Source organism: Aulonocara stuartgranti (genome assembly GCF_965226115.1).
Source record: "Aulonocara stuartgranti genome assembly, chromosome: 12".
Lineage (NCBI taxonomy): Eukaryota > Metazoa > Chordata > Actinopteri > Cichliformes > Cichlidae > Aulonocara > Aulonocara stuartgranti.
Window position 1 is genome coordinate 30,343,311 of NC_138948.1, and position 27,158 is coordinate 30,370,468.

The following is a 27,158-nucleotide window of genomic DNA, read 5'->3' on the forward strand; positions in this document are numbered from 1 at the left end:
CACCAGGAAAGTGGTAAAAATGTAAGAAAAGTTTGATTTCTTGGAACTGCAAACAGAAGGCACATTTTTCCCGTTGACCCTGAACGCCACACAGCTTTCGTCCAAGTTACATTGTCATGGTGACGGGAAAAACGCTCAGCCCGAGCAGGTACATGGTTTAGTGTGTGTGACAACAGAAAGAAAGGTTATTAAACAGTGTTACTGTCAGCCTGGACTGAAGATTGCAGCAAGCCTCATCGTCATGTGTGAGAGCACCGCGGTTCCGAGCGGGGAAGTTTACCGGCAGCTGTTCGACGCTCAGGTGGGTTTGAGGTCACACTTTACCTGAACGCCGCAACAAAGAGATTTCATTTTCATTTATTTATTTATAAAGCACATTTAAAAACAACAGGGAGTTGACCAAAGTGCTGTACAAAATAACAATTAAACAATAACATTAACAACAACAACAACAGGTAAAAAAATTAAAAGAAAATTAGGATAAAATAATTGGTAACTCTCATACAGTTTCGAAAGCCAGAGTAAAAAAAAAATGTTTTAAGATGCGATTTAAAAAGAGTAACAGTTGGGGCCTTTCTAATGTGGAGAGGTAGATCATCCCACATTTTCGGTGCCACAATCGGTGCCCGATCTCCTCTATGAACCATCCTAGACTTATGTAAGGTAAGGAGCAGGTGATGGCTTGATCGAAGGGCACTAGAGGGCGTATAAAGCTGCAATAGGTTGTAATAATAGTTGCTATTGTTGAAGCTACCCACAGGGGGCGCTCTGGAATCAATAAGATATACAGAGTAGAAGAAGAAGTTATCGCGGTAGAAAGAATAATAAACAGCTAGCTGAAGCTAGCACCAGGAGCAATTCTTGATGTTTTATTCATAGAGGAATAAGAACATTACATAGGTCAGACAAAAAGTCCGGTGCCTGGCCATTTAGCACTTTATAAGTCGAAAGTAAGATTTTGAATTTAATTCTAAAACGTACTGGAAGCCAATGAAGGGAAGCAAGCACCGGAGTAATATGTTGGTGTTTCTTCACACGAGTCAAAAGGCGAGCTGCAGCATTCTGTACAAGTTGGAGCCGGGCCAAGCTGGACTGACTGACACCCACATACAGTATAGTGAATTGCAGTAATCCAATTGAGATAAAACCCATCCATCCATCCATCCATCCATCCTTCCATCCTCATCCGCTTTATCCGAGGCTGGGTCGCGGGGGCAGCAGCCTAAGCAAAGAGGCCCAGACCTCCCTCTCCCCAGCCACCTCCTCCAGCTTATCCGGGGGAATACCAAGGCGTTCCCAGGCCAGCCGAGAGATATAATCTCTCCCGGGGCCTCCTCCCGGTGGGACATGCCTGGAACACCTCGCCCAGGAGGCATCCTTGTCAGATGCCCGAACCACCTCAGCTGGCTCCTTTCGATGTGGAGCTGCAGCTGCTCTACTCCGAGCCCCTCCCGGATGGCCGAACTTCTCACCCTATCTCTAAGGGAGAGGCCAGCCACCCTTCGGAGGAAGCTCATTTCTGCCGCTCGTATCCGCGATCTCGTTCTTTCGATCACTACCCACAGCTCGTGGCCATAGGTGAGGGTAGGGACGTAGATCGACCGGTAAATTGAGAGCTTCGCTTTTACACTCAGCTCCCTCTTCACCACGACGGACCGGTGCAGCGTCCGCATTACTGCAGCTGCAGCCCCAATCCGTCTGTCGATCTCCGGCTCCCTTCTCCCATCACTCGCGAACAAGACCCCGAGATACTTGAACTCCTCCACTTGGGGCAGGAACTCATCCCCGACCCGGAGTGGGCACTCCACCCTTTTCCGGCTGAGAACCATGGCCTCAGATTTGGAGGTGCTGATCCTCATTCCCGCTGCTTCACACTCGGCTGCGAACCGTTCCAGTGCGAGCTGGAGGCCCTCACCCGATGAAGCCAACAGAACCACATCATCTGCAAAAAGCAGAGATGAGATTCTGAGGCCACCAAAGCGAAAGCCCTCCGCCACTTGGCTGCGCCTAGAAATCCTGTCCATAAAAATTATGAACAGAACCGGAGACAAAGGGCAGCCCTGGCCTTAATGTTTTGAGATAAAACAAACGCATGAATTGCTCGTTCCAAGTTTCTAAAGGATAAAAAAGATCTCACTTTGGATCGGAGCCTTAATTTAAAAAAGGACCGCTGGACAACTGAATTAATTTGTTTCTTGAATGTAAGTATGCTATCCAAGAACATGTTAGCACATGTTAGGTTACATAATTCCGAATCTGGGGCATTGAAATTACAGCTTGGTCCAAAAACAATTACCTCAGTTTTATCCTCGTTGAAGGTAAGAAAATTTGAGGCCATCCAGGTTTTCTTTCTTCATCATATCTTTATTTACTTTTTCCTTTATACAAAAAACAAACAAACAAAAAAAGACAACAAAAGACAAAAACAATTACCACAACAACAACAGAGAGAAAAAACAAAACAAAACAAAAAAACAAACACAATAAGCAGTCTGAGACATGTAAACGAAAAACGAATACAATATATATAATTCGGTCTACCAGTCATTTACACATTTGTCCTGACAAACTCAACCCGCCATTGGAGTGGGGCTGCCCCTCTCACTATGGTTTTCTTCAGATCATCAGGTAAGTAATCCAATAGCGGGCGCCATATATCCAAAAAAATATCTTCATTGGCACTTAATTTGCACTCAGTCTTTCCATTGGTAAAACTCTAAAGATTTCTTTATACCATATTTGTTCAGAATTGGCATAAAGTTAAAAGATTAAAACTAATAAAAAAAAATGTAAAAAGAGACTTTTTCCATTTGATTATATTTTACATGATGGATTATGCAGAAAGTAGAATAGGGCTGAAAGATCTATTGCTTTATCACCTATTCAGGTTGTAAATCATGTTTTTAAAAAGTAACTAGTAACTAAGTAACGAATTACTTTTGAAAATAAGTAATCACCGAAGTAATGGGATTACTTTTTTGGGGGGGAAGTAATCAGTAATTAGTTACTGATTACTTTTTTCAAAGTAACTTGACCAACACTGGTGAATGATGCTGCAGAGCTCCAGCTGCCTGCCTGAACCAGATATGGAGGGAAGATTGAACTCACTCTTCCCTCCATATCTGGTTAAGTTTTACATTTTAAATATTATACATAAACTTGAAAAAGAAATTCTCATTAGCACAGAGCATTTGGGAGTCACCGAAGTACACATTTACAGCCATAGCAACACTAAACCATAAGGCTTGTTGCCGTTGCACATTGCACTTTGTTGATGATAAAATTTGGGCTGTGGTGTTTGTTTGTTTTTGTCTCTCTGTGTACGGACAGACTGCAAATCAATTTCCCATTGGGGACAAAAAAATTACCATTGACCATTGATAACTGCCCCATGAACTGCAGACTGCAAAAAGAAAAGATATGAACATAACGATTGAAGTGTGCTGCTTGTTGCATTAATTACTGATTTTGCATGCATGCATTGATTTGATGAGGGTTAAGCATGTTTTAGAAAAAGCTGACACTTTCATACTTTGAATCATGGAGCAGAGGTAAACAAACCTTACTGACTCCTTCCCAGTAAGAAATCACAAACAGAGGCCTCAAGCAGTGGGATTTGATGCTGCAGTAGGAGCACTGTGAGCGCAGGAGGTGTGTACAGTCTGACTGTGCACACGTCCTCCTGTGTTCATACAGAACCACTTCACTGTTTCCTTCCTTCTTCCTTGAAGAGTAAAACTGACAACGTGGGCTCACTGATCAGCAGAACTCAAGATGTCTGACGAGGGCTGACATGTTCTGTTGCAGCAGTGACTGAGCTGTTTCTTGTTCTCATGTGTTTCAGGCTCAGCTGTCCAGATCTCTTCTAGCCGGATGCAGAGACACCGGGACAAATTGTCTGTCTGCTGTGGACAGCAACACACACTGCAGCACAGCCAGCAGGTGGACAGAGACACACACCACTGTTACATATCTGTACTGCATCCACTCTCTCAAAACATGTTGTGTTTTTTCCTTTAGTAGAAGGCAGCAGGCGGAACACAATGATGATGATGATGATGTCATAGATGATGTCGGCAGACTTCCAGATGCCGTGGGTTAGTGGTGCTTTTACTTCTACAACAGACATGCAATACAACAGGGTCGTAGCTAAAGTGGGTCTGGGGTGCCACTCGCCCAAAACTGTGCTGTCAAGTCATGTGCAGTCATGGCTACATACAGGGTGGACAATGGATCTAGGTTTACTTGTGTTCACTTGTTGTTTTTACCTTTTTTAGAATGCATGGCGTCTCATTGCCCACCATTCCTTAACACAACCAAAGCTGAGCCCCCAGCAGGCCCAGGTTACTATTCACAGAGGGCAAAGCAATTTTTTGTAACATTTAAAAAAGCTTTTTACTACTATAAAGCTGGGATTTAATTGTTTCTGGACAGGAAGAGAGACTACAGGGTGGGGTTTTTGGCACTTCATTTTTCAGACCTGAATGTTTGCAGCTAGATCAGCTAATCTAACAGAAACATTAAGTTAAAATGTCAATGTTCACATCACAGTCAGAAGCTTCTCTCTTTATTTTAGTTGTTGATCATCCCAGCTCTGACATCATTGAACGTCTGACAGAGAAAAAAATTCAAAAACATCAAGAGGCTCTCAAACAGCTGGATTCAGACCTGAGCCAGCTGTCTCAGGTACAATGCATCGTAGTTACACTGCACCTGAGGGCAATACATGCTGTGGTGTCACAATACATACTCTGTGTGAAATTATTGGCCACTGTCTGTCATTGTGTCAGGCGTGTGAGACTCAGGTGAAGGCCATCAGTCAGGAGCTATTGTCCAGTCTGCAGGAGGTGGATCTCAGATTGGACACCCTGAAAGTCAGAATGAATCAGCTGGAAGATCTGGAAGATGTCAGTATGCAGGTACACATGACATAAAGTTTAGAAGATCAAATACAGTTTTAAACCCGCAGCCTGATGAAGCTTGTGATTTTTTTTAAAAATTGCCAAACCTTCAGAATAATTAGACTTGGTGTGGTTGGTGGAGTGTGAAAATAATATCTTATGGGCTGGAGAAATGTGATTGGTTTTGAGAGTGTTAATTTCATGTGTGTGCAGGAGATCCACGGTCTTTGGAAGAAGGTAGAGGAAGACGTGAAGCTGAAGAAGACCACTATTGTAGAACTTAACCTCAAACTGACTGAAACTGAAAAACAACGTACTGACCAGGTCAGACTGAGCGTCACTGACACTTTTAAAATTTTACCCAAAGAAACCATTTGACACCCACAGTCAGTGGTTGAACAATAGAGGGCAGTACTGTACAGTTGTGGTCAGAAGTATACTTAAAATCTTCATAATACATTTCTTTAAACTATTTTTTTCCTATGGTGGAAGGACTATACAACAGCTTTGATGTCTTAAAAACAGAAATTGGGTCCACAAGTTTAAATTTGTTTTGGATTTTAACTAATCCAAACATTGACACAAGTATGGATACAAGCTTAAATATATACATAGACTCACTTAAGTCTTTTAATAAGTGCTGCTGAAGGTTCTACATTTACAGCCTTGTAAAGAAGTGGTTGATCTATGAATTGTACATTTACACAAGTTGGGAAGGTCTCTTGGAGTCATTGGAGCACATATTAAGATGATCAGTTCAAACAAATGTTCAGATGTGCCACGACTTTAACAAGGTCTGGAAGAAGACCCAAACTATCACCCTGAGACAAGAGGAAAATGATTTAAAACCGGGTTTTACATCTTCATGGAATAATAGAGTGCTGATCACGAAAGAAGGCCCTGCTCGTTAACAGACGCTTTGAATCTTGGCTGAAATTTGCAGCTGCTCATGTGGAGTAGCCAAATGTCCCCAAGAGAAAGGTTTTATGGTCAGAGACAAAGATTGAACTATTTGGCCACGATAGCATGATGAGTAGTAAAAGTGAGGCTTTCAATCCTAAGAACACTTTATCAGCTGTCATTGATGGTGGTGGTAGTTTGATTCTCTGGGGCTGGTTTGCCCTCAGTGGTACTGGTACACAAAGTGGATAGAATAATAGAACAGCCAGTGTGTATACTGCTGAGCAGCTGTGGAGAAAAACCAAACCAAAATTCAAACTTGTGGACCACTTCCTGTTTGTTTAAGACATTAAATGATGTACATGCTGTATAATCATTCTAGAAAAAGAGCAGTTCAGTCAATGTATTTTTCTTTTTCTCATAGATCAGAGCTATTATCAGGAAGTACTACCGTGTGTTGGAGCAGATCAGTTTCCTGCATCCATCTGACATCCACAGGCTGATCCACACTGAAGCTACAGTAAGTCACTGTGACCTCTCATCTGACCTCTAACCTACATAAAATGATAAATTGCACTTCTATATCTCTGTTTGTCTCAGATGCTGAATCAGTCTATGCTAGCAAACCGTCGCAGCATTGCCCGACTGCTGCTGCTCCTCCAGGAGGAAAATCTACATAAGGAGTCGATCCTTCGTCGGCACTGGGAGGACTGTCTGAGTCACTGGAGAAGGAAAAGAGTCCACAGAATTGTAGATCAGTTCAGGTGAGTGGAGCACCATGTTATACATTGATGTGAGTTAAAGAAGCCAGAAGCTTAAAAGATTCAGGATTAGCTTGTTCAACACTCTAATCCACTTTGTTCATTTTCCCAAAGTCAGAAGAGAATTAGATTGGAATTGCTGAGTTTGGTAATCCAAAATAACTCCTCTTATGACTCTAGAAGTCATTAACTACAGAATATATCAATAATGGCAGGGCACGAAGATTCTCCTCAGCAAAGCAAGAATTCCTGTTAGGGGAGGACTGGGATTTAGACTACAGGCATTGTCACCAAAGCAACGAAAACAAAAAAGAAGGGGTGGCAAAAAGTGGCTGACAATATTAAATTTAACTTATTATAAATACAGGGCAGTCTGGGTAATCAGATACCAGAACATTTTCCGTAATTTCATCATGAAGAAAACTGAGAGACTGTGAGACATTTCAGGGTTAAATGTTTAAATAACTATCTTTACACTGTCATCCATTCCATCCATTCATCCATCCATCCATTATATCCAGAGATATCATTTCTCCAGCGTGTCCTGAGTCTGCCCTGCAGCCTCTTTACAGTGGAATGTTCCCAGATCACTTCACCCATGTAGATTGGTTGGGCAAACTCCCACATAGCTCCTTAAGATGATAAAGAGTTGGTTGTATGTTCTGGGTCCAGGATGAAAACCACATTGTTCCTCCTGTATCAGAGAATTGACGAATGAATGAACTTTCCTTTCCAGTGCCCTGGCATAGACCTTTCTAGAGAGGCTGATGAGTATTATCCCCCCGTAGTTAGAGGACACCCTCCAGTCCCCCTTCTCAAAGATGGGAATCACAACCACAGTCTGCCGATCCATAGGCATGGCCCCAGATCTCCACGCAATGTTGCAGGTGCATGTCAACCAAGACAGCCCTACAACATCCAAAGCCTTTAAGAACTAAAGGTGAACCTCACCACCGGACACTCTTCTTACAGCTCTGTCTGGAGGCCTGGCTACAGGGTTGGGCAACCCTACATGGTACACTGGTACCTTGATTTTCTTCTGTCCATAGGTGTTGACTGAATCACTCTTTATTTGGCCACTCACCAAGGACCAATTTGCCTAACATTTGTCTAACAAGGACACTATCTCAAACTGACATTGAGGTAATGTCTGCAGCTTTAATTTTTTAACTCCCAGACCCTGGACAAGTTGGAGGGCTTTTATTTCCTAATATTTTTCTATATTTGTGGTCAGTTTCAGAACTGCTGTGACAGTCAGTCCTACAACTGAAAGATCAGGCATCACTCCAAATTGTATACCATGGTAAGTTTTTGAACTGGCTGATAATCAGTAGTATTTGTGTCGTAGAGGTCTCTGCAGCAGGAATGAGGATCAGCAGCTGGCCTCAGTTCAGCAGATAAAACTAACCCAGCAAGATCTGACTGAACGGCGCCGTGACATCATTAACAAGATCAGGTAAGATCAGGTGAAAATAAACAAACATAAATCATAATCTTTTCATTGCCTGGAGATCCAGTCAGTCCAGTTTCAGTGTAATTTCTTTTGTTTTCACCCCGTGTTCTTCTTGTCAAGTCACATATTCTCTTTGTGTTTCAGCTCTCTGGTCCCACCCACCTGCTCCAAAGCTTTGGTGTCTGATTGGTTTGACCAACTAACAGATGTCAATCAGCAAATTGGTAACTGTCCTCTGGAGTCACTACTACTGATACAGTATGAGTTTCACTTTACAAACTTAAATCACTATTTGAACAGCAGAAAACATCACTGTATCACCTTCATGAAGCAGCTATGTTACCAAGTCATCCAAATCATCTGTTATCCTGCTTGTGGTAAATTGGCAGAAGCACAAGTCTGAGTTATACTATGGTGATGATAAATGTAGGTTTGTATTTGTGTGTTCAGAGCATTTCCACACTGAGCTTCTCCATCAGCTGCGTTGCTGCTTTGAACAGACATGGCAGAATCGGCTGGCGGAGGTGGAGCGCTGTAAGGTAAATGCGCTTGGTTAGCTCTGATGTAGCAGCTTTCAAATACCTTTAGTTAATAGCTGACTGCTGTCTGCAGCTACATCATCGTAGCAATGATTACATTCCAGCATACAGGCCTGTAATTTTAACCTGTCATCCTACAGGAAGTCCTCTCATCTTTGGAATTGTCAGAAGAGGAAGTGAATGACATCATCAACTCACAGCTTCTCACAGTGATTGGAGCACAGCAGAGTCAGGATGAAGAGCAGCTGGCCGCTTTAGATGTCAGTCACGTAAACCTGCCTCAGACTGTTTCTGTGCACTGTATCAGAGCATCCACGTGTTCATGCTTTCTGCTTGTCTGTCTGCAGGTGAGCAGTGACTCTGTGGCCCGTCATGCTTTCAGTCTAAGTAGAAGTGTATTTGTTGTCATGCGAGCAGCAGCATTGCTGTGGGAGACACATTGCCAAAGATTAGAGAGGAGAGATGAAAAACTACAACAAGACCTGAATGATCTCAGATGCTCACAGCAGCAGCACTTACAAGTGAGTTGCAATAAAACACAAGCAGGTAAGTCAAATAAAAACAACAAACACAATCAAGTAGTAAAAAAAAAAGAATGCTTGGACACTGCTAGCATAATGGACAGGTTTTCGACGGGGCTCCCACACAAACGCAAAGCAGGAGATGAGGCATCGCTAAATATGTTTCTAAACCAACTTCCTTCCAAGCCAAAGACTAGAAAATATGGTGAAGCATATCTTCCCTTTGGCTTCACCTGCACAAGTGCCAAGGTAGGTCTCCCCTGCAGAATTGGTTTTCCCTGCGTCAGGAGCAGGCGCCGGACTCTCCAAATCACGGACAAACAGTATCCCACATTCTTGATTTTTAGTTCACAAACTTGTGATAACTAACTACTTCTGACATTTTGGACATGTTAGCTCTTTATACAGTAAAGTTACAGTGGGATACAAATAATATCAGGCTGATCCTGCCATAATTTACTCCCCCTGTCCAAATTACAGACAAACAGCATCCCACAGTTGTTTATGTTTTTGAACCCATTTTGCACAGAGAGGCATTTTTTGAAAAATGTATTGATAGCAATGTTGAATATTATTACCCAGGAAAAAAACAACTACACGTAAAATAATTCCACCATGATGCCTCTGCCTTTCTAAATGGAGGGACAGTAACTGCGTGTGTATATGTAAGAGTGTAAAACCTGAAGATAGTAAGATTTACAGTATTTTCTCTCAATCTGCCATTCTGCAATTCATCTCATGTAAACAAAAAAGTAAGTAAAAAAAGTTTGGGAACCACTGGTCTAATATAAGAATTTATTTGATGATCAGAAACGTGTAATTGTGACAAATATGAAGAAAAAAACCTCTAAGAAATCAGGAAGCGGGCAAAGTTTTTAATAGCACCTTAAAGGATTTATGTTAACAAATTACATACAGGTAAGTTACCGTCACAGGTCGACGTGATTTTCACACTTTTGCCCAAGAGAGAGCATGACAGGTTCCCTTTTCCAACATGCTTGCTCTTATTCTATCAGAAACGGAAGATGCAAATGGATGACCTGTTAGGAGGACTCCGTCAAGAGAGCAGTGAGGATGCTCTGAAGACATCTCTGGACAAAACTATCGGTTACTTGCAGCAGATTAAGCACAGGTACTACAGGGTGCCAGCTAAGGCTAATCCCAAAGCAAAATCCAAATAAAAGTTCATTTTCTCTCCAATTTATTACAAATATTGAAATTCACAACATCCCCACCCAGTTTGTTAACATTTTGCCTTGGACCATAGCAGGGAAGCAATGTCTGTACAGTTCCCCAGGGAACAATCAATCACATCATGAAAACGCAAAGCTTAGCTGACCAACTCTGATTATTTAACATGATCATTTGTCTGATTGGCCGGAGGCGAACACAGCCACAACTTTAACTGTAAAAAGGACAGAGGTTGTGTGGGCAGGAAGAAAGGTGAATTTGAATAAAAGGTCCTAATTTTCAGTGTGTGTGTGTGTGTGTGTGTGTGTGTGTGTGTGTGCAGTTGCAATCAATTTGTCATTGATCAATGGACCCTGTTGAATCTTCACCCGTCGTGCTGTTTGGAGGAGCTTGTCTCCTACAGCAGGAACCTCAGCTCCTTCTACCACCTGAGTCACACCTACCAACCGGTAACCATAGCAGACAGACCTCACTCACTACATGTAGCCGGTAACCACAGAAACACAATTACAGTGAAACCTGAAATAGTTTGCATCGATCTGAACACATCTGACTTTTTCATCTCATTGTCCTCTAAAAAAGGTTATCATCAATTTAAGTCATGTCTCTTTTTTTCTCAGAGTCCAGGGGATTTGGAAAAGCTTGTCCAACCATCTAGCGGCCGATCCAGCCCATACCTGGGTCTGTTCTTTCACACTCATGCTCAGATACTTAAACTGGTTTTATTTAGTATTGACATGTTTATTTGTTTGTGTAGAAACCAGCTGGCAGATTGAAAGTCCTGAAACTTCACACAGCTCTCAACATTGGCTAATTGAGGTGATGCTAATTAATGATAAACAATAATCAATTTCTGATTGATCCAGAAAATATCAATGGTTATGTGTGTGTGTGTGTGTGTGTGTGTGTGTGTGTGTGTGTGTGTGTGTGCATTTCAGGCAGGGTCCATCCTGAAGGAGATCTGTGATTTCAGCAGCTCTGTCACCTTTACCTCATCAAAAGATGTGGTCTACTCAGCTCCTGTCTTCAGATGTTCCACTCCCAACCTGCCAGTCAACCTGGAGTGGGAGACACACCTGAGCTTATTTCCTGTGGACCTCCTCCTGGACTCACTGAGCAGGTACTCACACACGCACGCTTGTATTTCCACTCTCAGTTGAAAGATCACCACCTCAAAGGCTGACTGTCTGTGTGTCAAGGTCCCGGACTCTGTTCTTGAACCACCTGGAGCAGCATTTCCACAATGTGCTCAGTTTAGCGGTTTCAATGATGAGAGACAGGAAGGAGGCAGTGCGCTCAGAGCAGGAGCTCCAACTCCAGCAGCTGAGCCCCCGACATATCAAGACCCATATATACGAGCCCCGCATGGGTAACAGACACACACAAACAATGCACAAATGTTGGTGAAAGTTAGTCAAAGGTTACAGAATTTGCTGTAACACATGCTAGTAATCATGATTCACAGAATGGATATAAAAGATGGGTTTAAACAGTGATTTCAACGTTTTTCCTACTGACATCTTAAGTTTTGAAATCAGACTTGAATGCATGAGGCTAAAAGACACCAAATCCTTTTACAAGCAAGTGCTGCCACTCAGAAATGATTTTAAAATGTCTCTAATGTCTAACTTTAACAGCCACTGACATAAATCGACAATAAAACTGCAGTTATAGAATCATCAGTGAAATTTTTTTTTGAAGCAACTCATAATAGGTTTTCCGACCTTGCCAGTTAATTATTATTATCCTCATATAAGATTTTGTTTTTCAACTAAATGACTCACTCATGCTGGCCACTGAAAAGAATACAGGTTTAAAACTGCATCCACCCTGGAAGTAGTCTAGTTGTTTGAAGCTAACAGCTAGTGGTCCTTCAATGCTCCAGTTGCCTAAGTGACCCTGTAGCATACAGTATTTAATACCAGGCCATATTTCAATCAATTATATCTTTCACTCCCATTAGTAGCTTGCGTGGAAGTTGAGAAAAGATTATCTTGTCTGCTCAATAATCCAGGTAAGAAAGTTGATTGGTAATGGACTGATTCTTATATAGTGCTTTTCTACTCCAGAGTACTTTAGACAAGATGTCACATTCACCCAAACACTTTCTCTATGCTGAGTGCTTTTTAACTACATTCACCCTGATGGATGCATCGGAGAGCAACTTGGGGTTAGTATCTTGCCCAAGGATACTTGACATGCAGACTGGAGGAGCCAGGGATTGAACCACCAACCTTCCGATCAGTAGGTGACCTGCTCAACCTCCTGAGCTACAGCCACCCACTGTTTCTCCCACTGGAAGTTCAACATCCAAAATTGTATTCAGAATCAGCTTCTTTGGGAAAAGATTACCTCTTGTCTGGATACGTCTCATTGCCAGCAGTTAAGTTAGATGCTTGAAGTCACAAAATGTCATTCACTTTCTGTAGCATCTGCTTAGCACGTCACTACCAATACCAATGTCCATCTATATTAATAGTCTGTGGTCCTTCCCATATTATTTTTACAGAAGCAGCTAGAAGCATATAGTGACAGGTTAATAATGAAAACACCTCTTAACCAAACTGTGTCTTTGTGCGTAGCTGAGCTACAGCTCCACAGACAGCATGTGGACACCCACTTTGAGGGTGTGTTGGACCTGTTGACCTCCTGTAGGATGGAATTGCAAGACCTGCAGGCCTCCATAAAGAAAAAGAACATGGAGCTTATGGTCACTTTGTCCAACATTGAGGCCAACATCCAAACAGCCAGCAGCAGTCAACAGTAAAAACTGTCTATCTGCACCTTTATGTGACTGTCAGCTTAGTGAGACCGAGACACTGACCACAGGTATGTTTCTCTGCAGTTGGGAGGCTGCTAGCACCACACTGCAGGACTGTCTGCATGGACACATCAAAGAAACGCAGGACTGGCTGACCAACTTCAGACAGACAGTCATGATAAGAATGGAGGAGGGCAGAAACAAAACAGCACAACTCCTCAGCTCCTTCAGGTAACGGCAGCTGCAGCAGACTCTTCAGCAAAACAAAGTGATCATCACCAGATGAGTGTGTTTTCCTCCTGCAGGCTGTTCAGTGAAGGAGGAGATTTTGCACCTCAGGAGCTAAAGATGTTTCAGAGAAGGGTGAGGGAGGAAACTAAGCGTATCAGCACAACTGAGGAGTCCATCTACTCTGCTCTTGAGGCTTTTGAATCCAGGAGCTTACAGAAGGTGCAATGTATTATCCTCTGTTAATTGTTACTTCTGTAAAGCACAGTTTGCATAAAATGGTCGAGTAGAGCCTGGTCGCTCTTTGGACAAAATTCCTATTTCCATCCCAATTCTCTTGCCTGGTGGCCCCATGATGACATCAAACCTAGACTATATATAAAAGATCCATATGGTCACCATTTAATTGTGGACTCAGGATTTTGAAACCTTATTCTTAGTGTTTTCACTGAGAACAGTTGGGGTCAGAAGTTACCATATTTGGACAAGAAAGTGGAATGTTCGATAGGTAGATAACAGTAACAAGCTTAGTAAGCAAACTGCATACATGAACTGTACTGGGGCAATGCTCAGACGCACATATTAGCATATTAGCTAAACAGTGGAAAGTAACACACTGGGACAATACTAGAATATCACTCACCATAAGTGAAGCACAAACATATTAGATAACTTTTATTTAGATAATTCTTTAATCCTCCAAAAGGCACCAACAATCACATTTTCTTTATTTGTATAGTTTCCCCTTTATAACAGCTTTTGCCCCTCAGTGTCCCAGGGATTCCAGGGGCTATGTTGTCAGTGGACTTTTTGCCCCCATGACAAATTGGTCCTGGGTGAGGGACCAGACAAAGAGCTATTCAAAAAGTATAAATTACACAAAACATACAGCCAAAGCAATCCAAGTTTTTCCTGGTTGGCGTTAGAGTTTGTTCCCTGTGCCTTCGGGTCGGGAAATAGGTCATAACTGTGATCTGCGGTTATGTGTCGAATGACAGTTTTTGGAGTCCCTGGGCGGGATGCTTGAGGAAGGTCCACCTGGGGACTCTGTCGTCTTACTGAGAGACTTCAACACTTGTGGGCAACGACAGTGAGACCTGGAAGGATGTGACTGGGCAGAACACTGGACCAGGTGGAAGGCTTCGACTTGAGTGGTCTCAGAATCTCATCTCTGCTTTTTGCAGATGATGCAGTTCTGTTGGCTTTATCAGGGGGTGGCCTGATAAAGCCAACAGCTGTCAATTTACTGGTATACCTACGTCCCTACCCTCATCCATGGTCACCAGCTTTCGTTAGTGGCGGAAAGAACAAGATTGCAGATACAAGCGGCGGAAATGAGCCTTGTCTAAGAGTAGCTGGCCTCTCTCTTAGAGATAGGGTGATGAGTTGGGCCATCGGGGAGGGGCTCAGAGTAGAGCTGCTACTCCTCTAAATTGAAAGGACCCAGTCTCTTTGATAGCTAGGAACATGCTACTGTAGGCCCTATGTCCAATAATCTGGTGTTTATTGGTGTTTTTTGGAATAATCTGAAAAACAATATTGCTTTCTTACACTATTGTCAATGTCCAGGTCGCTGTGTACATCTTTTACAGTGGGGCAAAAAAGTATTTAGTCAGCCACCGATTGTGCAAGTTCCCCCACCTAAAATAAGATAAGATAAGATAAGATAAGATAACCTTTATTAGTCCCACACGTGGGAAATTTGTTTTGTCACAGCAGGAGTGGACAGTGCAAAAGTTATGGGGCAAAAATTAGAATACAATAAGAATAAATACAGTATACAACTGTACAGAATAGAATAAAATAAAATACTATATACAGTAGAATAAAATAAAATAAATATACAATAAGATAAAAATAGAATACAAATACAAATACTATATACAAATGATGACAGAGGCCAGTAATTTGCACCAGAGGTACACTTCAACTGTGAGAGACAGAATGTGAAAAAAAAAATCCATGAATCCACATGGTAGGATTTGTAAAGAATTTATTCGTAAATCAGGGTGGAAAATAAGTATTTGGTCAATAACAAAAATACAACTCGATACTTTGTAACATAACCTTTGTTGGCAATAACAGAGGTCAAACGTTTACTATAGGTCTTTACCAGGTTTACACACACAGTAGCTGGTATTTTGGCCCATTCCTCCATGCAGATCTTCTCGAGAGCAGTGATGTTTTGGGGCTGTCGCCGAGCAACACGGACTTTCAATTCCCGCCACAGATTTTCTATGGGGTTGAGGTCTGGAGACTGGCTAGGCCACTCCAGGACTTTCAAATGCTTCTTACGGAGCCACACCTTTGTTGCCCGGGCGGTGTGTTTTGGATCATTGTCATGTTGGAAGACCCAGCCTCGTTTCATCTTCAAAGTTCTCACTGATGGAAGGAGGTTTTGGCTCAAAATCTCACGATACATGGCCCCATTCATTCTGTCCTTAACACGGATCAGTCGTCCTGTCCCCTTGGCAGAAAAACAGCCCCATAGCATGATGTTTCCACCCCCATGCTTCACAGTAGGTATGGTGTTCTTGGGATGCAACTCAGTATTCTTCTTCCTCCAAACACGACGAGTTGAGTTTATACCAAAAAGTTCTACTTTGGTTTCATCTGACCACATGACATTCTCCCAATCCTCTGCTGTATCATCCATGTGCTCTCTGGCAAACTTCAGACGGGCCTGGACATGCACTGGCTTCAGCAGCGGAACACGTCTGGCACTGCGGGATTTGATTCCCTGCCGTTGTAGTGTGTTACTGATGGTGACCTTTGTTACTTTGGTCCCAGCTCTCTGCAGGTCATTCACCAGGTCCCCCCGTGTGGTTCTGGGATCTTTGCTCACCGTTCTCATGATCATTTTGACCCCACGGAATGAGACCTTGCGTGGAGCCCCAGATCGAGGGAGATTATCAGTGGTCTTGTATGTCTTCCATTTTCTGATGATTGCTCCCACAGTTGGTTTTTTCACACCAAGCTGCTTGCCTATTGTAGATTCACTCTTCCCAGTCTGGTGCAGGTCTACAATACTTTTCCTGGTGTCCTTCGAAAGCTCTTTGGTCTTGGCCATGGCGGAGTTTGGAGTCTGACTGTTTGAGGCTGTGGACAGGTGTCTTTTATACAGATGATGAGTTCAAACAGGTGCCATTCATACAGGTAACGAGTGGGGGACAGAAAAGCTTCTTACAGAAGACGTTACAGGTCTGTGAGAGCCAGAGATTTTCCTTGTTTGAGGTGACCAAATACTTATTTTCCACCCTAATTTACGAATAAATTCTTTACAAATCCTACCATGTGGATTCATGGATTTTTTTTTCACATTCTGTCTCTCACAGTTAAAGTGTACCTCTGGTGCAAATTACTGACCTCTGTCATCATTTTAAGTGGGGGAACTTGCACAATCGGTGGCTGACTAAATACTTTTTTGCCCCACTGTGTATACAGTATAGATCGTGAATATAATGTGTTTATATCTGGTTGTCAGCAAAGCAGATTCTTGGGTCTTTACCTTTAATTATTAATTAATTAATTAATTAATTAATTAATTAATTAATAGAACAATATAGAAAAAGTCCAAGCAACTAGAGAGATAAGTAGTAATAGTAATAAGTTTTAAAGTGGAATGATATGTGAGACCACTAAATGTCTGGCAGGTAGAAACTGAATTTTTTCACATGATATTTATGGTAGCAATACTCTATGCACACTAGTGGAGACTCCAGAGGTAGTTCTGGTGTTCAACATTAAACAGTCTAATGATATTTTGCAGGTGAAAGAAGTGTCGGCTCCCTTGGAAGAGAAACTGTCCTTTTTGAAGTCTGAGGTGAAATTTATTGAGGACGCCCAGAAAATGATCACCAGCACACAAGTTCACATCAAAGCTGAGGTGCCCATCTCTCTCTCTCTGTCTGCTTGTCTCTCTCCGTCTTTGCTGGTTGTTTATTAATACTGTTGGGCCCGTCCAGGCTGCCAGAAGTAACCACCAGCAGACTGTTATCAGCAAAAGACTGGAGGACCTGAGGAAGATGTTGGATGACACACAGGTAGTAAGGTAGCTGGGAGATTTGACTGTGCAGTGACAAAGTTATATTGCAGCTGGAAGAACAGTGGCCCATAAATACAAGAGGTAATCAAAAATGTCCAAGAACAGGACCAATTAAAACCAAAAGGCTTACCTGATATGAATTTGAGTGATCTCAGACTCGTGGTCATCTTTTTGTGCACCTCTGAAACAGAAGCTTATATTTTTTTTATTTCCACAAGTTTGAGGGCTGTGGTGAAACTGCAAAGAACACAGTGTACGTGGTCAGAGCTTCCAGGAAACAATTCTGAAAAGCAGGTTTGCTGGATGCTGTCAGGACATGTTTGAGAAGATGACAATGGAGATGATCTAATCCAGATATAATATGAACATTGGCTAATTGAACAGGGCTGGTAGGAATAAAAGCAGGAAAATGGGAAAACTGGTAGATTTAAAAGAGGCAAGAATGAACAGTACAAACTCCACCAAAACTGCACATAATTAAACAAAAGCCACAGAAAAAAAATCTGTGTCCATACTTATAGTAGTAACATAACATTATTTTTTCACCCCTGGTCAAATGACTACTGTTATTACTCCTATTCAGTTACTGTACAGAGGACTGTAGTACTTATACCAAAGAACAAGAGCTCCAACGTGAATATTTTCTCTATATGCAGCTGTCTCCAGATCAGGTTTGTTCCTTCCTGTCATCAATCAATAAAGAACTCAGGGAGTGCTGTCAGTACCTGGATTTGAGTTTGGTATGTCACTTCCTATCCACCACCTGTTGCCTTGTTTTTCTGCACTGCTTCTCTTCTTTCTAGGCTGCATGGGGTCTATGCCCTCATCTTCTATTTTTCTTCTGCCTTTTGCAGACAGTCTTGACCCGGTCTATTTTCTTTCCATGTGGATTAATTTTTCATTTTTGTGTTCAGGACTCTGCACTGGAGGAAAGCCTTGCTTTGTCAGGTCACCATAAATCCAGGAAGCAGGTCCTGCTAAACCTGTCTCCTGGTTTACTGCAGCCAAACAAAACAAATATGGACCCCCTTGATGATCCTGTTGTGGGGATCATCAGGTCCTTGAACAGGTATATATGTGGAGGTCCATTTAAGTTAACTTTGGGTTGATGGGGCTGCTCTAATTTTCAGAGTTGAAAATCCAACTTCCAGTTGAAAATTCTAACTCGGAACTCAGACATTACAACTTCCAACTTTAATAGAAAGCACTAATAATCCTGCTGCTGCAGGAACAAGATTACTGCTGGTTGTGTGATACTCTTTGATTATGCAGACAAAAAATGTTTCACCCCCTTATTTCTGTCCAACACCCAAACATACAGGATTAGTTGCCAAGATCCAGCAAAGGAAAGAGAACGGAGACAAAGGATATCTTCTGGTAAAGTACAAACATTTGTTTCCTTTTTCATTCTGACGGAAATATGTCTTTTTTCTCAGTAGTGTTGCAGAGAGTTGCACATAAACTACTTCACCACTCATACAACCTGTAGGCAGCTTAGTGCAGTTCACTGTTTTTCTTTTTAAAAACTGGTCACAGGATTGAACTTGTATTGCTAACTTATTCTAGCATTACAATAGAATTTGCCTTAACTTCTATTGTGTAGAGCACTTTTACAGTGGTTTTAGCTTTCACCAGGTTATCTCAGACCTCGCTGGGCTGAGTAGGTTTATGGTGAGGATCAGGATTTCTTTCAATCCATCCATCCATCCATCCATCCATCCATCCATCCATCCATCCGCTTCCGCTTATCCTTTTCAGGGTTGTGGGGGGCGCTGGAGCCTATCCCAGCTGTCATAGGGCGAGGGGCGGGGTACACCCTGGACAGGTCGCCAGTCTGTTGCAGGGCTAACACACAGGGACAGACAACCATTTGCACTCACATTCATTCGCACATTCACACCTAGTGACAATTTAGATTATCCAATTAATCTATCCCCACAAGCTGCATGTCTTTGGATGGTGGGAGGAAGCCGGAGTACCCGGAGGGAACCCACGCAAACACGGGGAGAACATGCAAACTCCTTCTTTCAATTCAATTCAATTTTATTTATATAGCGCCAAATCACAACAAAAGTCGCCTCAAGGCGCTTCATAGATACAGAGAAAAACCCAACAATCATATGACTCCCTATGAGCAAGCACTTTGGCGACAGTGGGGAGGAAAAACCCTTTTAACAGGAAGAAACCTCCGGCAGAACCAGGCTCAGGGAGGGGCGGGGCCATCTGCTGCGACCGGTTGGGGTGAGAGAAGGAAGACAGGATAAAAGACATGCTGTGGAAGAGAGACAGAGGTTAATAACAGATATGATTCAATGCAGAGAGGTCTATTAACACATAGTGAGTGAGAAAGGTGACTGGAAAGGAAAAACTCAATGCATCATGGGAATCCCCCCGGCAGCCTATGTCTATTGCAGCATAACTAAGGGAGGATTCAGGGTCACCTGGTCCAGCCCTAACTATATGCTTTAGCAAAAAGGAAAGTTTTAAGCCTAATCTTAAAAGTAGAGATTGTGTCTGTCTCCCGAATCCAAACTGGAAGCTGGTTCCACAGAAGAGGGGCCTGAAAACTGAAGGCTCTCCCTCCCATTCTACTTTTAAATACTCTAGGAACAACAAGTAGGCCTGCAGTGCGAGAGCGAAGTGCTCTAATAGGGTGATATGGTACTATAAGGTCATTAAGATAAGATGGGGCCTGATAATTTAAGACCTTGTATGTGAGGAGCAGGATTTTGAATTCAATTCTGGATTTAACAGGAAGCCAATAAAGGGAAGCCAAAACAGGAGAAATATGCTCTCTCTTTCTAGTCCCTGTCAGTACTCTTGCTGCAGCATTTTGGATTAGCTGAAGGCTTTTCAGTGAGTTTTTAGGACATCATGATAATAATGAATTGCAGTAGTCCAGCCTGGAAGTAATAAATGCATGAACTAGTTTTTCAGCGTCACTCTGAGACAGGATATTTCTAACTTTAGAGATGTTGCGCAAATGGAAGAACGCATTCTTACATATTTGTTTAATATGTGCGTTGAAGGACATGTCCTGGTCAAAAATGACTCCAAGGTTCCTCACAGCGTTACTGGAGGCCAAGGTAATGCCATCCAGAGTAAGAATCTGGTTAGATGCCATATTTCTAAGATTTTCAGGGCCGAGTACAATAACCTCAGTTTTATCTGAATTAAGAAGCAGAAAGTTAGCGGCCATCCAGGTCTTTATGTCTTTAACCAGTGTGTGAATGGGTGGATGACTGGTTGTGTAAAGCGCTATACAAATACAGGCCATTTACCATTTAAGACATTTCTGCAGTTTAACTAATTGGTGTGTATTATCTGGCTTGCTAGATAGATAGAGTTGGGTGTCATCTGCATAGCAGTGAAAATTTATGCTATGTCTTCTAATGATGCTGCCTAAGGGAAGCATGTATAGTGTAAACAGAATTGGTCCTAGCACTGAACCCTGTGGAACTCCATAATTAACCTCAGTGTGTGAAGAGGACTCTCCATTTACATGCACAAATTGAAGTCTATTAGATAGATATGATACAAACCACTGCTGCGCAGTACCTGTAATACCTACAGCATGTTCTAATCGCTCTAATAGGATATTATGGTCAACAGTATCGAATGCTGCACTAAGGTCTAGCAGGACAAGCACAGAGATGAGTCCACTGTCAGAGGCCATAAGAAAATCATTTGTAACCTTCACTAAAGCTGTTTCTGTGCTGTGATGAGCTCTGAAACCTGACTGAAACTCAGTCATATCCTTAGTAAAAAAAAAAACTTTCACGAACTGAAAACTTTCAAATGAAGTATTTTGGCATTACAGTTTTTCATTTGTGTGTTCAGCGTAACCAAAGACTATATAAACAAGGTGTGTGTCTGTGTGTCAGCCTTTCTTAACATACCCTTAAGCCTGGATGATTAACTGGTGACTGAAGGGCTTCACACATTGAATGCATAAAATCAATATGAATATTTTGTGCATTCTAAATATTTTTCAGACAAAGCTATTCTTTGTGCATCTGTTCACACTGACCGCGTTATTTCACTGGGACACATTTTTGGCATTTATTTTTTCAAACCAACCTTCATTTTTTTGGACCCAAATAAACAGATCTGACCGCAGACTGCATTTGGAAACAAATGCCCTCATAGCTCAAACGCACACCAGTACTGACTACTAGAGAGATGGAAATAGAAAAATAATTCTGTTTTACTTCAGACATACAGCTATACGCTGCTCCAGGTCATGCTGCCTACTTGTGAGAATTGGATGAACCCAGAATCTCAGTTTCTTACTTTTCTTGTTTAGAAACGTCAGAACCAGCTCATCATGACTTGCTGTCAACTTATTTTCTTTTAAAGTGCGTTTTTTTGAGGAGGAATTTTCCACAAAATGTGTTCGGTGTGTATATATGTTATACAGCAAGTTTGGATCTGGAAAATTCTCAATTTCGTGTTGTTGGTTTTTTGCAATGCGTTTGGTGTTTAACAGCCAACCCAGTTCAGACTGACAGCATGTTGTGTTTCTGCAGGTCTGAATCCTATCCAGCTTCAGCAGAGACAAGATTCTGTCAATGCACCGAGGTAAACACATGTAGAAACATGATGCATTGCAACTCATCTGAACATCAATGTCATTTTATTTATGGTCGCAAACATAACAACACTGACAGCCATTTTACTTTCTTGATATGTCATCATCACTGATGACCTTACACCCAGATTGTATAATTTTTTATTATTTTTAAATACTATCTAAGTCTTTCTAACTGTCATACTGTAATGTCATACACTAATACTTCTAGTATTATTATCCTAGTATATTGCCCCGAAACCTAACCTTATGTTTTGGTGAAAAATAAAGTTAAACTTCTTTGGAATAATATAAATATTTTAGAAGTGTGTCGAATACAATTATTTTTTGTTCTCTTATTGCCAAGACCTATTTCCATAAGTCACAAATCTCATAATCTGGTACATTAGGATAATGGAGTAAGGGATACTATATCCCTAACAGAATTCCACAGTTGACTAACACATGTCCTATTTTTAGAGGAAAATGGGGTTTGCCAAGACTAGGGAGAAGAATTGTAGGGTTAGGGTTACCCAAATCAAATGGTGTTAGCTGATCCGTTCTGTCCCCTTCCTTCAAACATGGTCATGTGAGGTTTAAGGTTAGCTGTAGACAAAATGGCAAATTTGAGGATTCATATTAAGGTCATTTTTAGTACAATAACCACTAATAGATATATGTTATAGATAATCTATGACTTGTTTGTACTATTTTATTTTTAACCTGTGTTTGTATTTCAGTGTAAAGAGGGGCGCCAGGTTTATCAGGACTGATATCAGGCATGAGAGAAGGTTCCAGATTTTTGGACCCGAACCAGATCAGAGTGCACAGTGAGTCCCAACTGATTCAGATCTGATGTGTAGCTTATGGAATGTTCTAGTTCCATTATGATATTTCTGCATTTCAGGTCTTTTAGCTCCAAAGTTAATTTGGCGTTGTGGAAAGCCAATGACATTCTCCTGCAGCTTGCTGAGGTAACATAAACATGACTGAGGGGAAATCCTATCCCTAACAGTTTCCTGAAAACCACAGAGCACTCGATAATTAAATTATTTTCTGATGCTAAGGTTCCACTTTAACTTCACACTGATCCACATCATCTCACTTGATGTTATCATTGGTCCAAACTGAATTCAAATTGACCTCAACCTGCACAAACTAACACGAACCTTTCGCTTGTCCATCCATCAGGACTTTTATCGCAGTGAGCGTCTAAGCTGTTTCCAGCTTCTTCCTGACTCCTTGGACCAATGGATTGAGAACACGCAGCAGAAGCTGGTGGGATACCACGAGCAGGCAAGCAGGTTTCTGGACACCAGCAGAGATGGTACCCATTCAGTAATACAACAATTTTCTGTCCATCTTTTTGATGACTAACATTTCTATAATTTTACACTGTAATCTGGCTGAGGCCTTAATCTTGTCCTAATCTGAACTCTAACAGTCCTTTGAAGATCTGGTCCAAACAGATGCTAGATGAAAATATCCAGCCTTCCTTTATATACATAGTTGGATTTTCTCCGTTCTGAACTCAGCAACCTTGGGTGAGGTAAATTAAAAACTCCTTAGTGGCAGGACCACTGGAGTGGATGAGATTTGCCCTGAACTCCAGTGCAATAGTTACACCCTTTTGCACATGCTCAGTAAAATGACAACTGATAAAGTTTAACAGGTTAGAGTGTAACTTAAACCAGTCCCAAAGAGTGGACTAAAACGACAGTTGCCAGGTTTAAATTATTTATTGCAAGCTGCCTGATACAGAGAAAGCAACTGTGGAGGGGAGTGAATAGGCAGGTTTTGGACACAACATCTGGACTAGCAACCTTCCCAGAGCATAGTCTTCCTAGTTCCAATCCCACCTTTGTCTCTGTGACAGACAATGGTGGAAGAACAGGTGTGAGATAGGAAATAGCTGCCATATTAGAGATGCAGGGAGACGTGGGAGCTGTGGTTGAGAAGCACACAATTGGAGGAGTTGCACTGAAGATGCCCACGTGTTGAAAAGAATTAGGAGAAAGTGATGGAGGAGCAGCAGTGGATGTAGGTGTGACCACACAGTAAAATCAATTGAAGAACTGGTTGAGTTCATCAGCTCTACCCACTTCACCCAGGAGTGGCTGTCTTTTGTTTTTGCTGTAGCCAGAGATGGTGTTGACTGCTCTCCACACCTCACAGATGTTGTTGGGCTGTAGATTCCTTTTTGTATTTCACTTTTGCCATTTTCAGTCTCTCCTTCAGCTCATGATGCACATGTTTGAGCTGTTCTATGTCACCATCTCTAAAAGCTATATTTTTCCCATGTCCCAAAACAAAAACTACAGAATTAGAACAGACACATGAGAGATACAAACAGGAACATCAGGCTGAACTTATATATCTTAGAAAGATACAAATATCTCAAAGCAGTCACACAGAATAAGCACCTAAAAATTTTATACACACTGTCTGTCTCTACCTGTCTATGGGTCAGATGTGGTGAAGCAGCTGTCTGTGTTCGAGGAGCTGCTACTTTTATCACCTGCAGTTTTGATCAGTGACCATGAGCGACAGCATGGGTCGGGGCTCAGAGAGGAAGTGGCGAGACTCACACAGAAACTGGAGAAGACTCTGGCAGCCAGTGAGAAGGAGAAGGTGTGAAGCTGTGATGCAGAAGGCTCTGATACAGACAGTAAAGATCTGCAAGCTGACTGGTTTCTATGTGTCTGGTTGTCAGAGTGTGAACATAGGTCAGCTGCGAACGTCTCTCGGGGAGGATGAGCTGGAGATGCTGAACAGCAGAGAAGAGCTGAGACAGCAGCAGCTACACAGCACTATCTCCAGTGCACACCTTGAGCTGCAGGTATGTGACAGTGGCACCAGATAACACCTTTCTAATCTGCAGTCTCACTTTGAGTGTGCATTTTATTATTGAATGCAGGAATGTGTGAGAGGCAGAGGGGGGGAGTTTGTTACATCACTGGCTTCTCTGACAGAGAAGCTGCTCCATCAGATGAATGACCTCTTTAGCCCTGCAGGTAACCTTTACTCATTTGTACCATCATAATGACTGTGTGTGTGTGCATGTGTGTGTGTGTGTGTGCAGAGATGCTTACCTTAAGCTGTAATGGACATATTATAAACATCTGTTCAGTTAGGCTATAAATCATAGATGATCACCTGCCTGACGTGCTGCAAGTAATGGAGCCTACATAGCAATTTCCCTGTGGTAATTAGCACCAAGACATCAGACCTTGGAATAGTCGCTTAGGCTCATATGTAAAAAGATGGCAGTGTTGTCAAGTTTTTAAATAGTTTTTTATTGGAGTTTATTGATGATTCCAATAAAATGACCTTGGAAATGTAAGTTTGTCTGAGCGATCGGATTTAAATGGCATCCATCAGGCAGGTGCCCAAGAACATAATGATTGCTCTGCCAGAGCTCCAGCATTGCTCTGTAGAGAGACAAGAACCTTCCAGGAGTACAACCATTTCTGCAGCACTCCACCAATCAGCCCTGGGCTGACAGAAGTGACTCAGCAGTCAAATGCACATGGCAGCCTGCCTGGAGTTTGCTGAAAAACCATATGAAGGATGCTCAGCCCATGAGAAACAAAGTTCTCTGGCTTTGGGACCACTCTGTCAATGTCCTTGAGTTGTTCAGCCACAGACCAGACTTGAACCCAATTGAACATCTCTGGAGAGATCTGAAAATGTGCACCAATCCTTCAAATCCCACCTGATGAAACATGAGAGGTTCTGCAAAGAAAATTTGGAGTAGCTACCCCAAAATATGTGTACCATGCTTGTAGCATCATACTCAAAAAAGACTTCAAACTGTAATTGCTGCCAAAGCTGCTTCAACAAAGTATTGAGCAAAGATTGTGGGGTATTGTGTGTAGAATTTTGAGGTGAAAAGGCTGTTACATTCCAAAATGTGAAACAAGTGAAGTGAATACTTTCTGGATAAAGTCACTAAAATTTAAAAGCATCTGAATGGTGATTTCCCACGTGCATTTTATATATCTGGGTAACCAATGAAATTAAAGTTTATTTATATAGTGCTTAAAAATTTCTGCCCAGATAAGTTCCCAGATGCATTTCAAGATGAGTACTTCCAAAACAACTTTGAATAATTTTTATGTTTAACCTGTTTCCATAGAAACTGGTACAGCAACAGCACGACAGCAGACGTGTGGTGCTGTTACTGTAGAAGCAGCATCTGAAACAGGAAGCAGACCAAGCGCTGAAAATAGGTAACCTTTGACCTCTGACCTGCATGTTACCCCTGGCAGTACAGATGTTTGTGACTAGAGAAGAAACTATAGTCAATTTAAAGTGTGTGTGTGTGTGTGTGTGTGTGTGTGTGTGTGTGTGTGTGTGTGTGTGTGTGTGTGTGTGTGTGTGTGTGTGTGTGTGTGGACATGACAACCAACAGCACAGGTGACCTGCCATCTTCTCATACTACGGTAACAACAGTTTCGATCTCTACATCCAAGTGGACCCCAGGACATGTGACTGTTATGGAGCAAAGAAACACTGCTATGAAGGTGTGTATACACACACACACACACACACACAAAATGACACATGTAATTAATGTTTGTGTGTGTGTGTGTGTGTGTGTCAGCGGTTTGAGCAAGTGGTCAAGTTGGAACTGTTGCTCTCAGACGACATGAAACGAAGACAGCTGAGCGGACAGCAGAGCTGGAACACACACTGGAGACAACAGATACACTCTCTGAAACTGATACAGAAGCCAACATAGCAGCAGCTGACTGAAAGTTTTTGGTGTAGGCTGTGATGACATTTACTGCATTTAATGTTTGTTAATAAAACAGAGAAGAAGAAAAACTTCCTGACATCAGTTGTTGTTTTTTTCTACCAGCAGCAGAGTCATGAACATCTGACCACCTACATCAGCCGTGCAAGAGAAGCAGAATGAGAGCCTTCCCATAACCAGACATATGTCGACACCTGAACACATTTTACTCTGAATGTGACAAAGCACTAACTTGAAACATCTAATGTGATTCTTGTCTCACTAGGAAATTAAGAAATATTAGTGCCTTTTCCAAGGTTGTTTATACTTAACTAAAAGTAACCTAAAGATATGTAGGTTATCTTTATTAACCTAAAGAAAATTACGTATGAAAAACTTACTAACATAAAAACTCAAAACTAAACTTTAGAAAGAAAGGAAAACTAGCTCAAAATATGTTGCACTTGGGCAAACAGAGCTTGCTCCTTACTGTCATTTATAAACTAAGATGCAGCCAGTTCAATAAAAACCATCAATCTGCTGCCAGCAG

The 27,158-nt window shown here is 41.9% G+C and overlaps 1 protein-coding gene across 8 annotated transcripts; it reads left to right on the forward strand.

Annotated features, from left to right (window-relative positions):
* Window positions 1–112: 112 nt before the first annotated feature.
* Window positions 113–26,741, forward strand: ccdc180 (coiled-coil domain containing 180). Of its 8 annotated transcripts, none has more exons than XM_082554917.1 (37): window positions 113–301; window positions 3,845–3,942; window positions 4,021–4,097; window positions 4,577–4,686; window positions 4,791–4,919; window positions 5,115–5,225; window positions 6,226–6,321; window positions 6,402–6,565; window positions 7,911–8,018; window positions 8,160–8,239; window positions 8,466–8,554; window positions 8,695–8,814; window positions 8,902–9,075; window positions 10,092–10,207; window positions 10,589–10,715; window positions 10,887–10,947; window positions 11,024–11,085; window positions 11,205–11,386; window positions 11,466–11,635; window positions 12,849–13,029; window positions 13,112–13,258; window positions 13,333–13,477; window positions 17,025–17,141; window positions 17,221–17,298; window positions 17,957–18,040; window positions 18,215–18,369; window positions 18,622–18,677; window positions 21,830–21,881; window positions 22,611–22,700; window positions 22,778–22,844; window positions 23,062–23,197; window positions 24,341–24,501; window positions 24,584–24,709; window positions 24,788–24,884; window positions 26,009–26,102; window positions 26,285–26,396; window positions 26,477–26,741. In XM_082554917.1, exons 1-37 carry the CDS (start codon window positions 242–244, stop codon window positions 26,612–26,614), a joined length of 4,170 nt encoding a protein of 1,389 aa, XP_082411043.1. In that variant the 5' UTR covers window positions 113–241; the 3' UTR covers window positions 26,615–26,741. The 8 variants fall into 8 exon arrangements, with proteins under 8 accessions (XP_082411043.1, XP_082411044.1, XP_082411045.1 ...); XM_082554918.1 differs by having other exon boundaries at window positions 4,024–4,097; XM_082554922.1 differs by lacking the exon at window positions 113–301 and adding an exon at window positions 2,112–2,201.
* The last annotated feature ends 417 nt before the right edge of the window (window positions 26,742–27,158 follow it).

Bases quoted from the DNA above. Each gene is read 5' to 3' on its own strand.
- ccdc180 (XM_082554917.1), top strand. From the start codon at position 242: ATGTGTGAGAGCACCGCGGTTCCGAGCGGGGAAGTTTACCGGCAGCTG. The intron at 22,845-23,061 runs GTAACATAAACA...TCCATCCATCAG, and splicing joins TTCTCCTGCAGCTTGCTGAG to GACTTTTATCGCAGTGAGCG. The intron at 26,103-26,284 runs GTAACCTTTGAC...GACAACCAACAG, and splicing joins AGACCAAGCGCTGAAAATAG to CACAGGTGACCTGCCATCTT.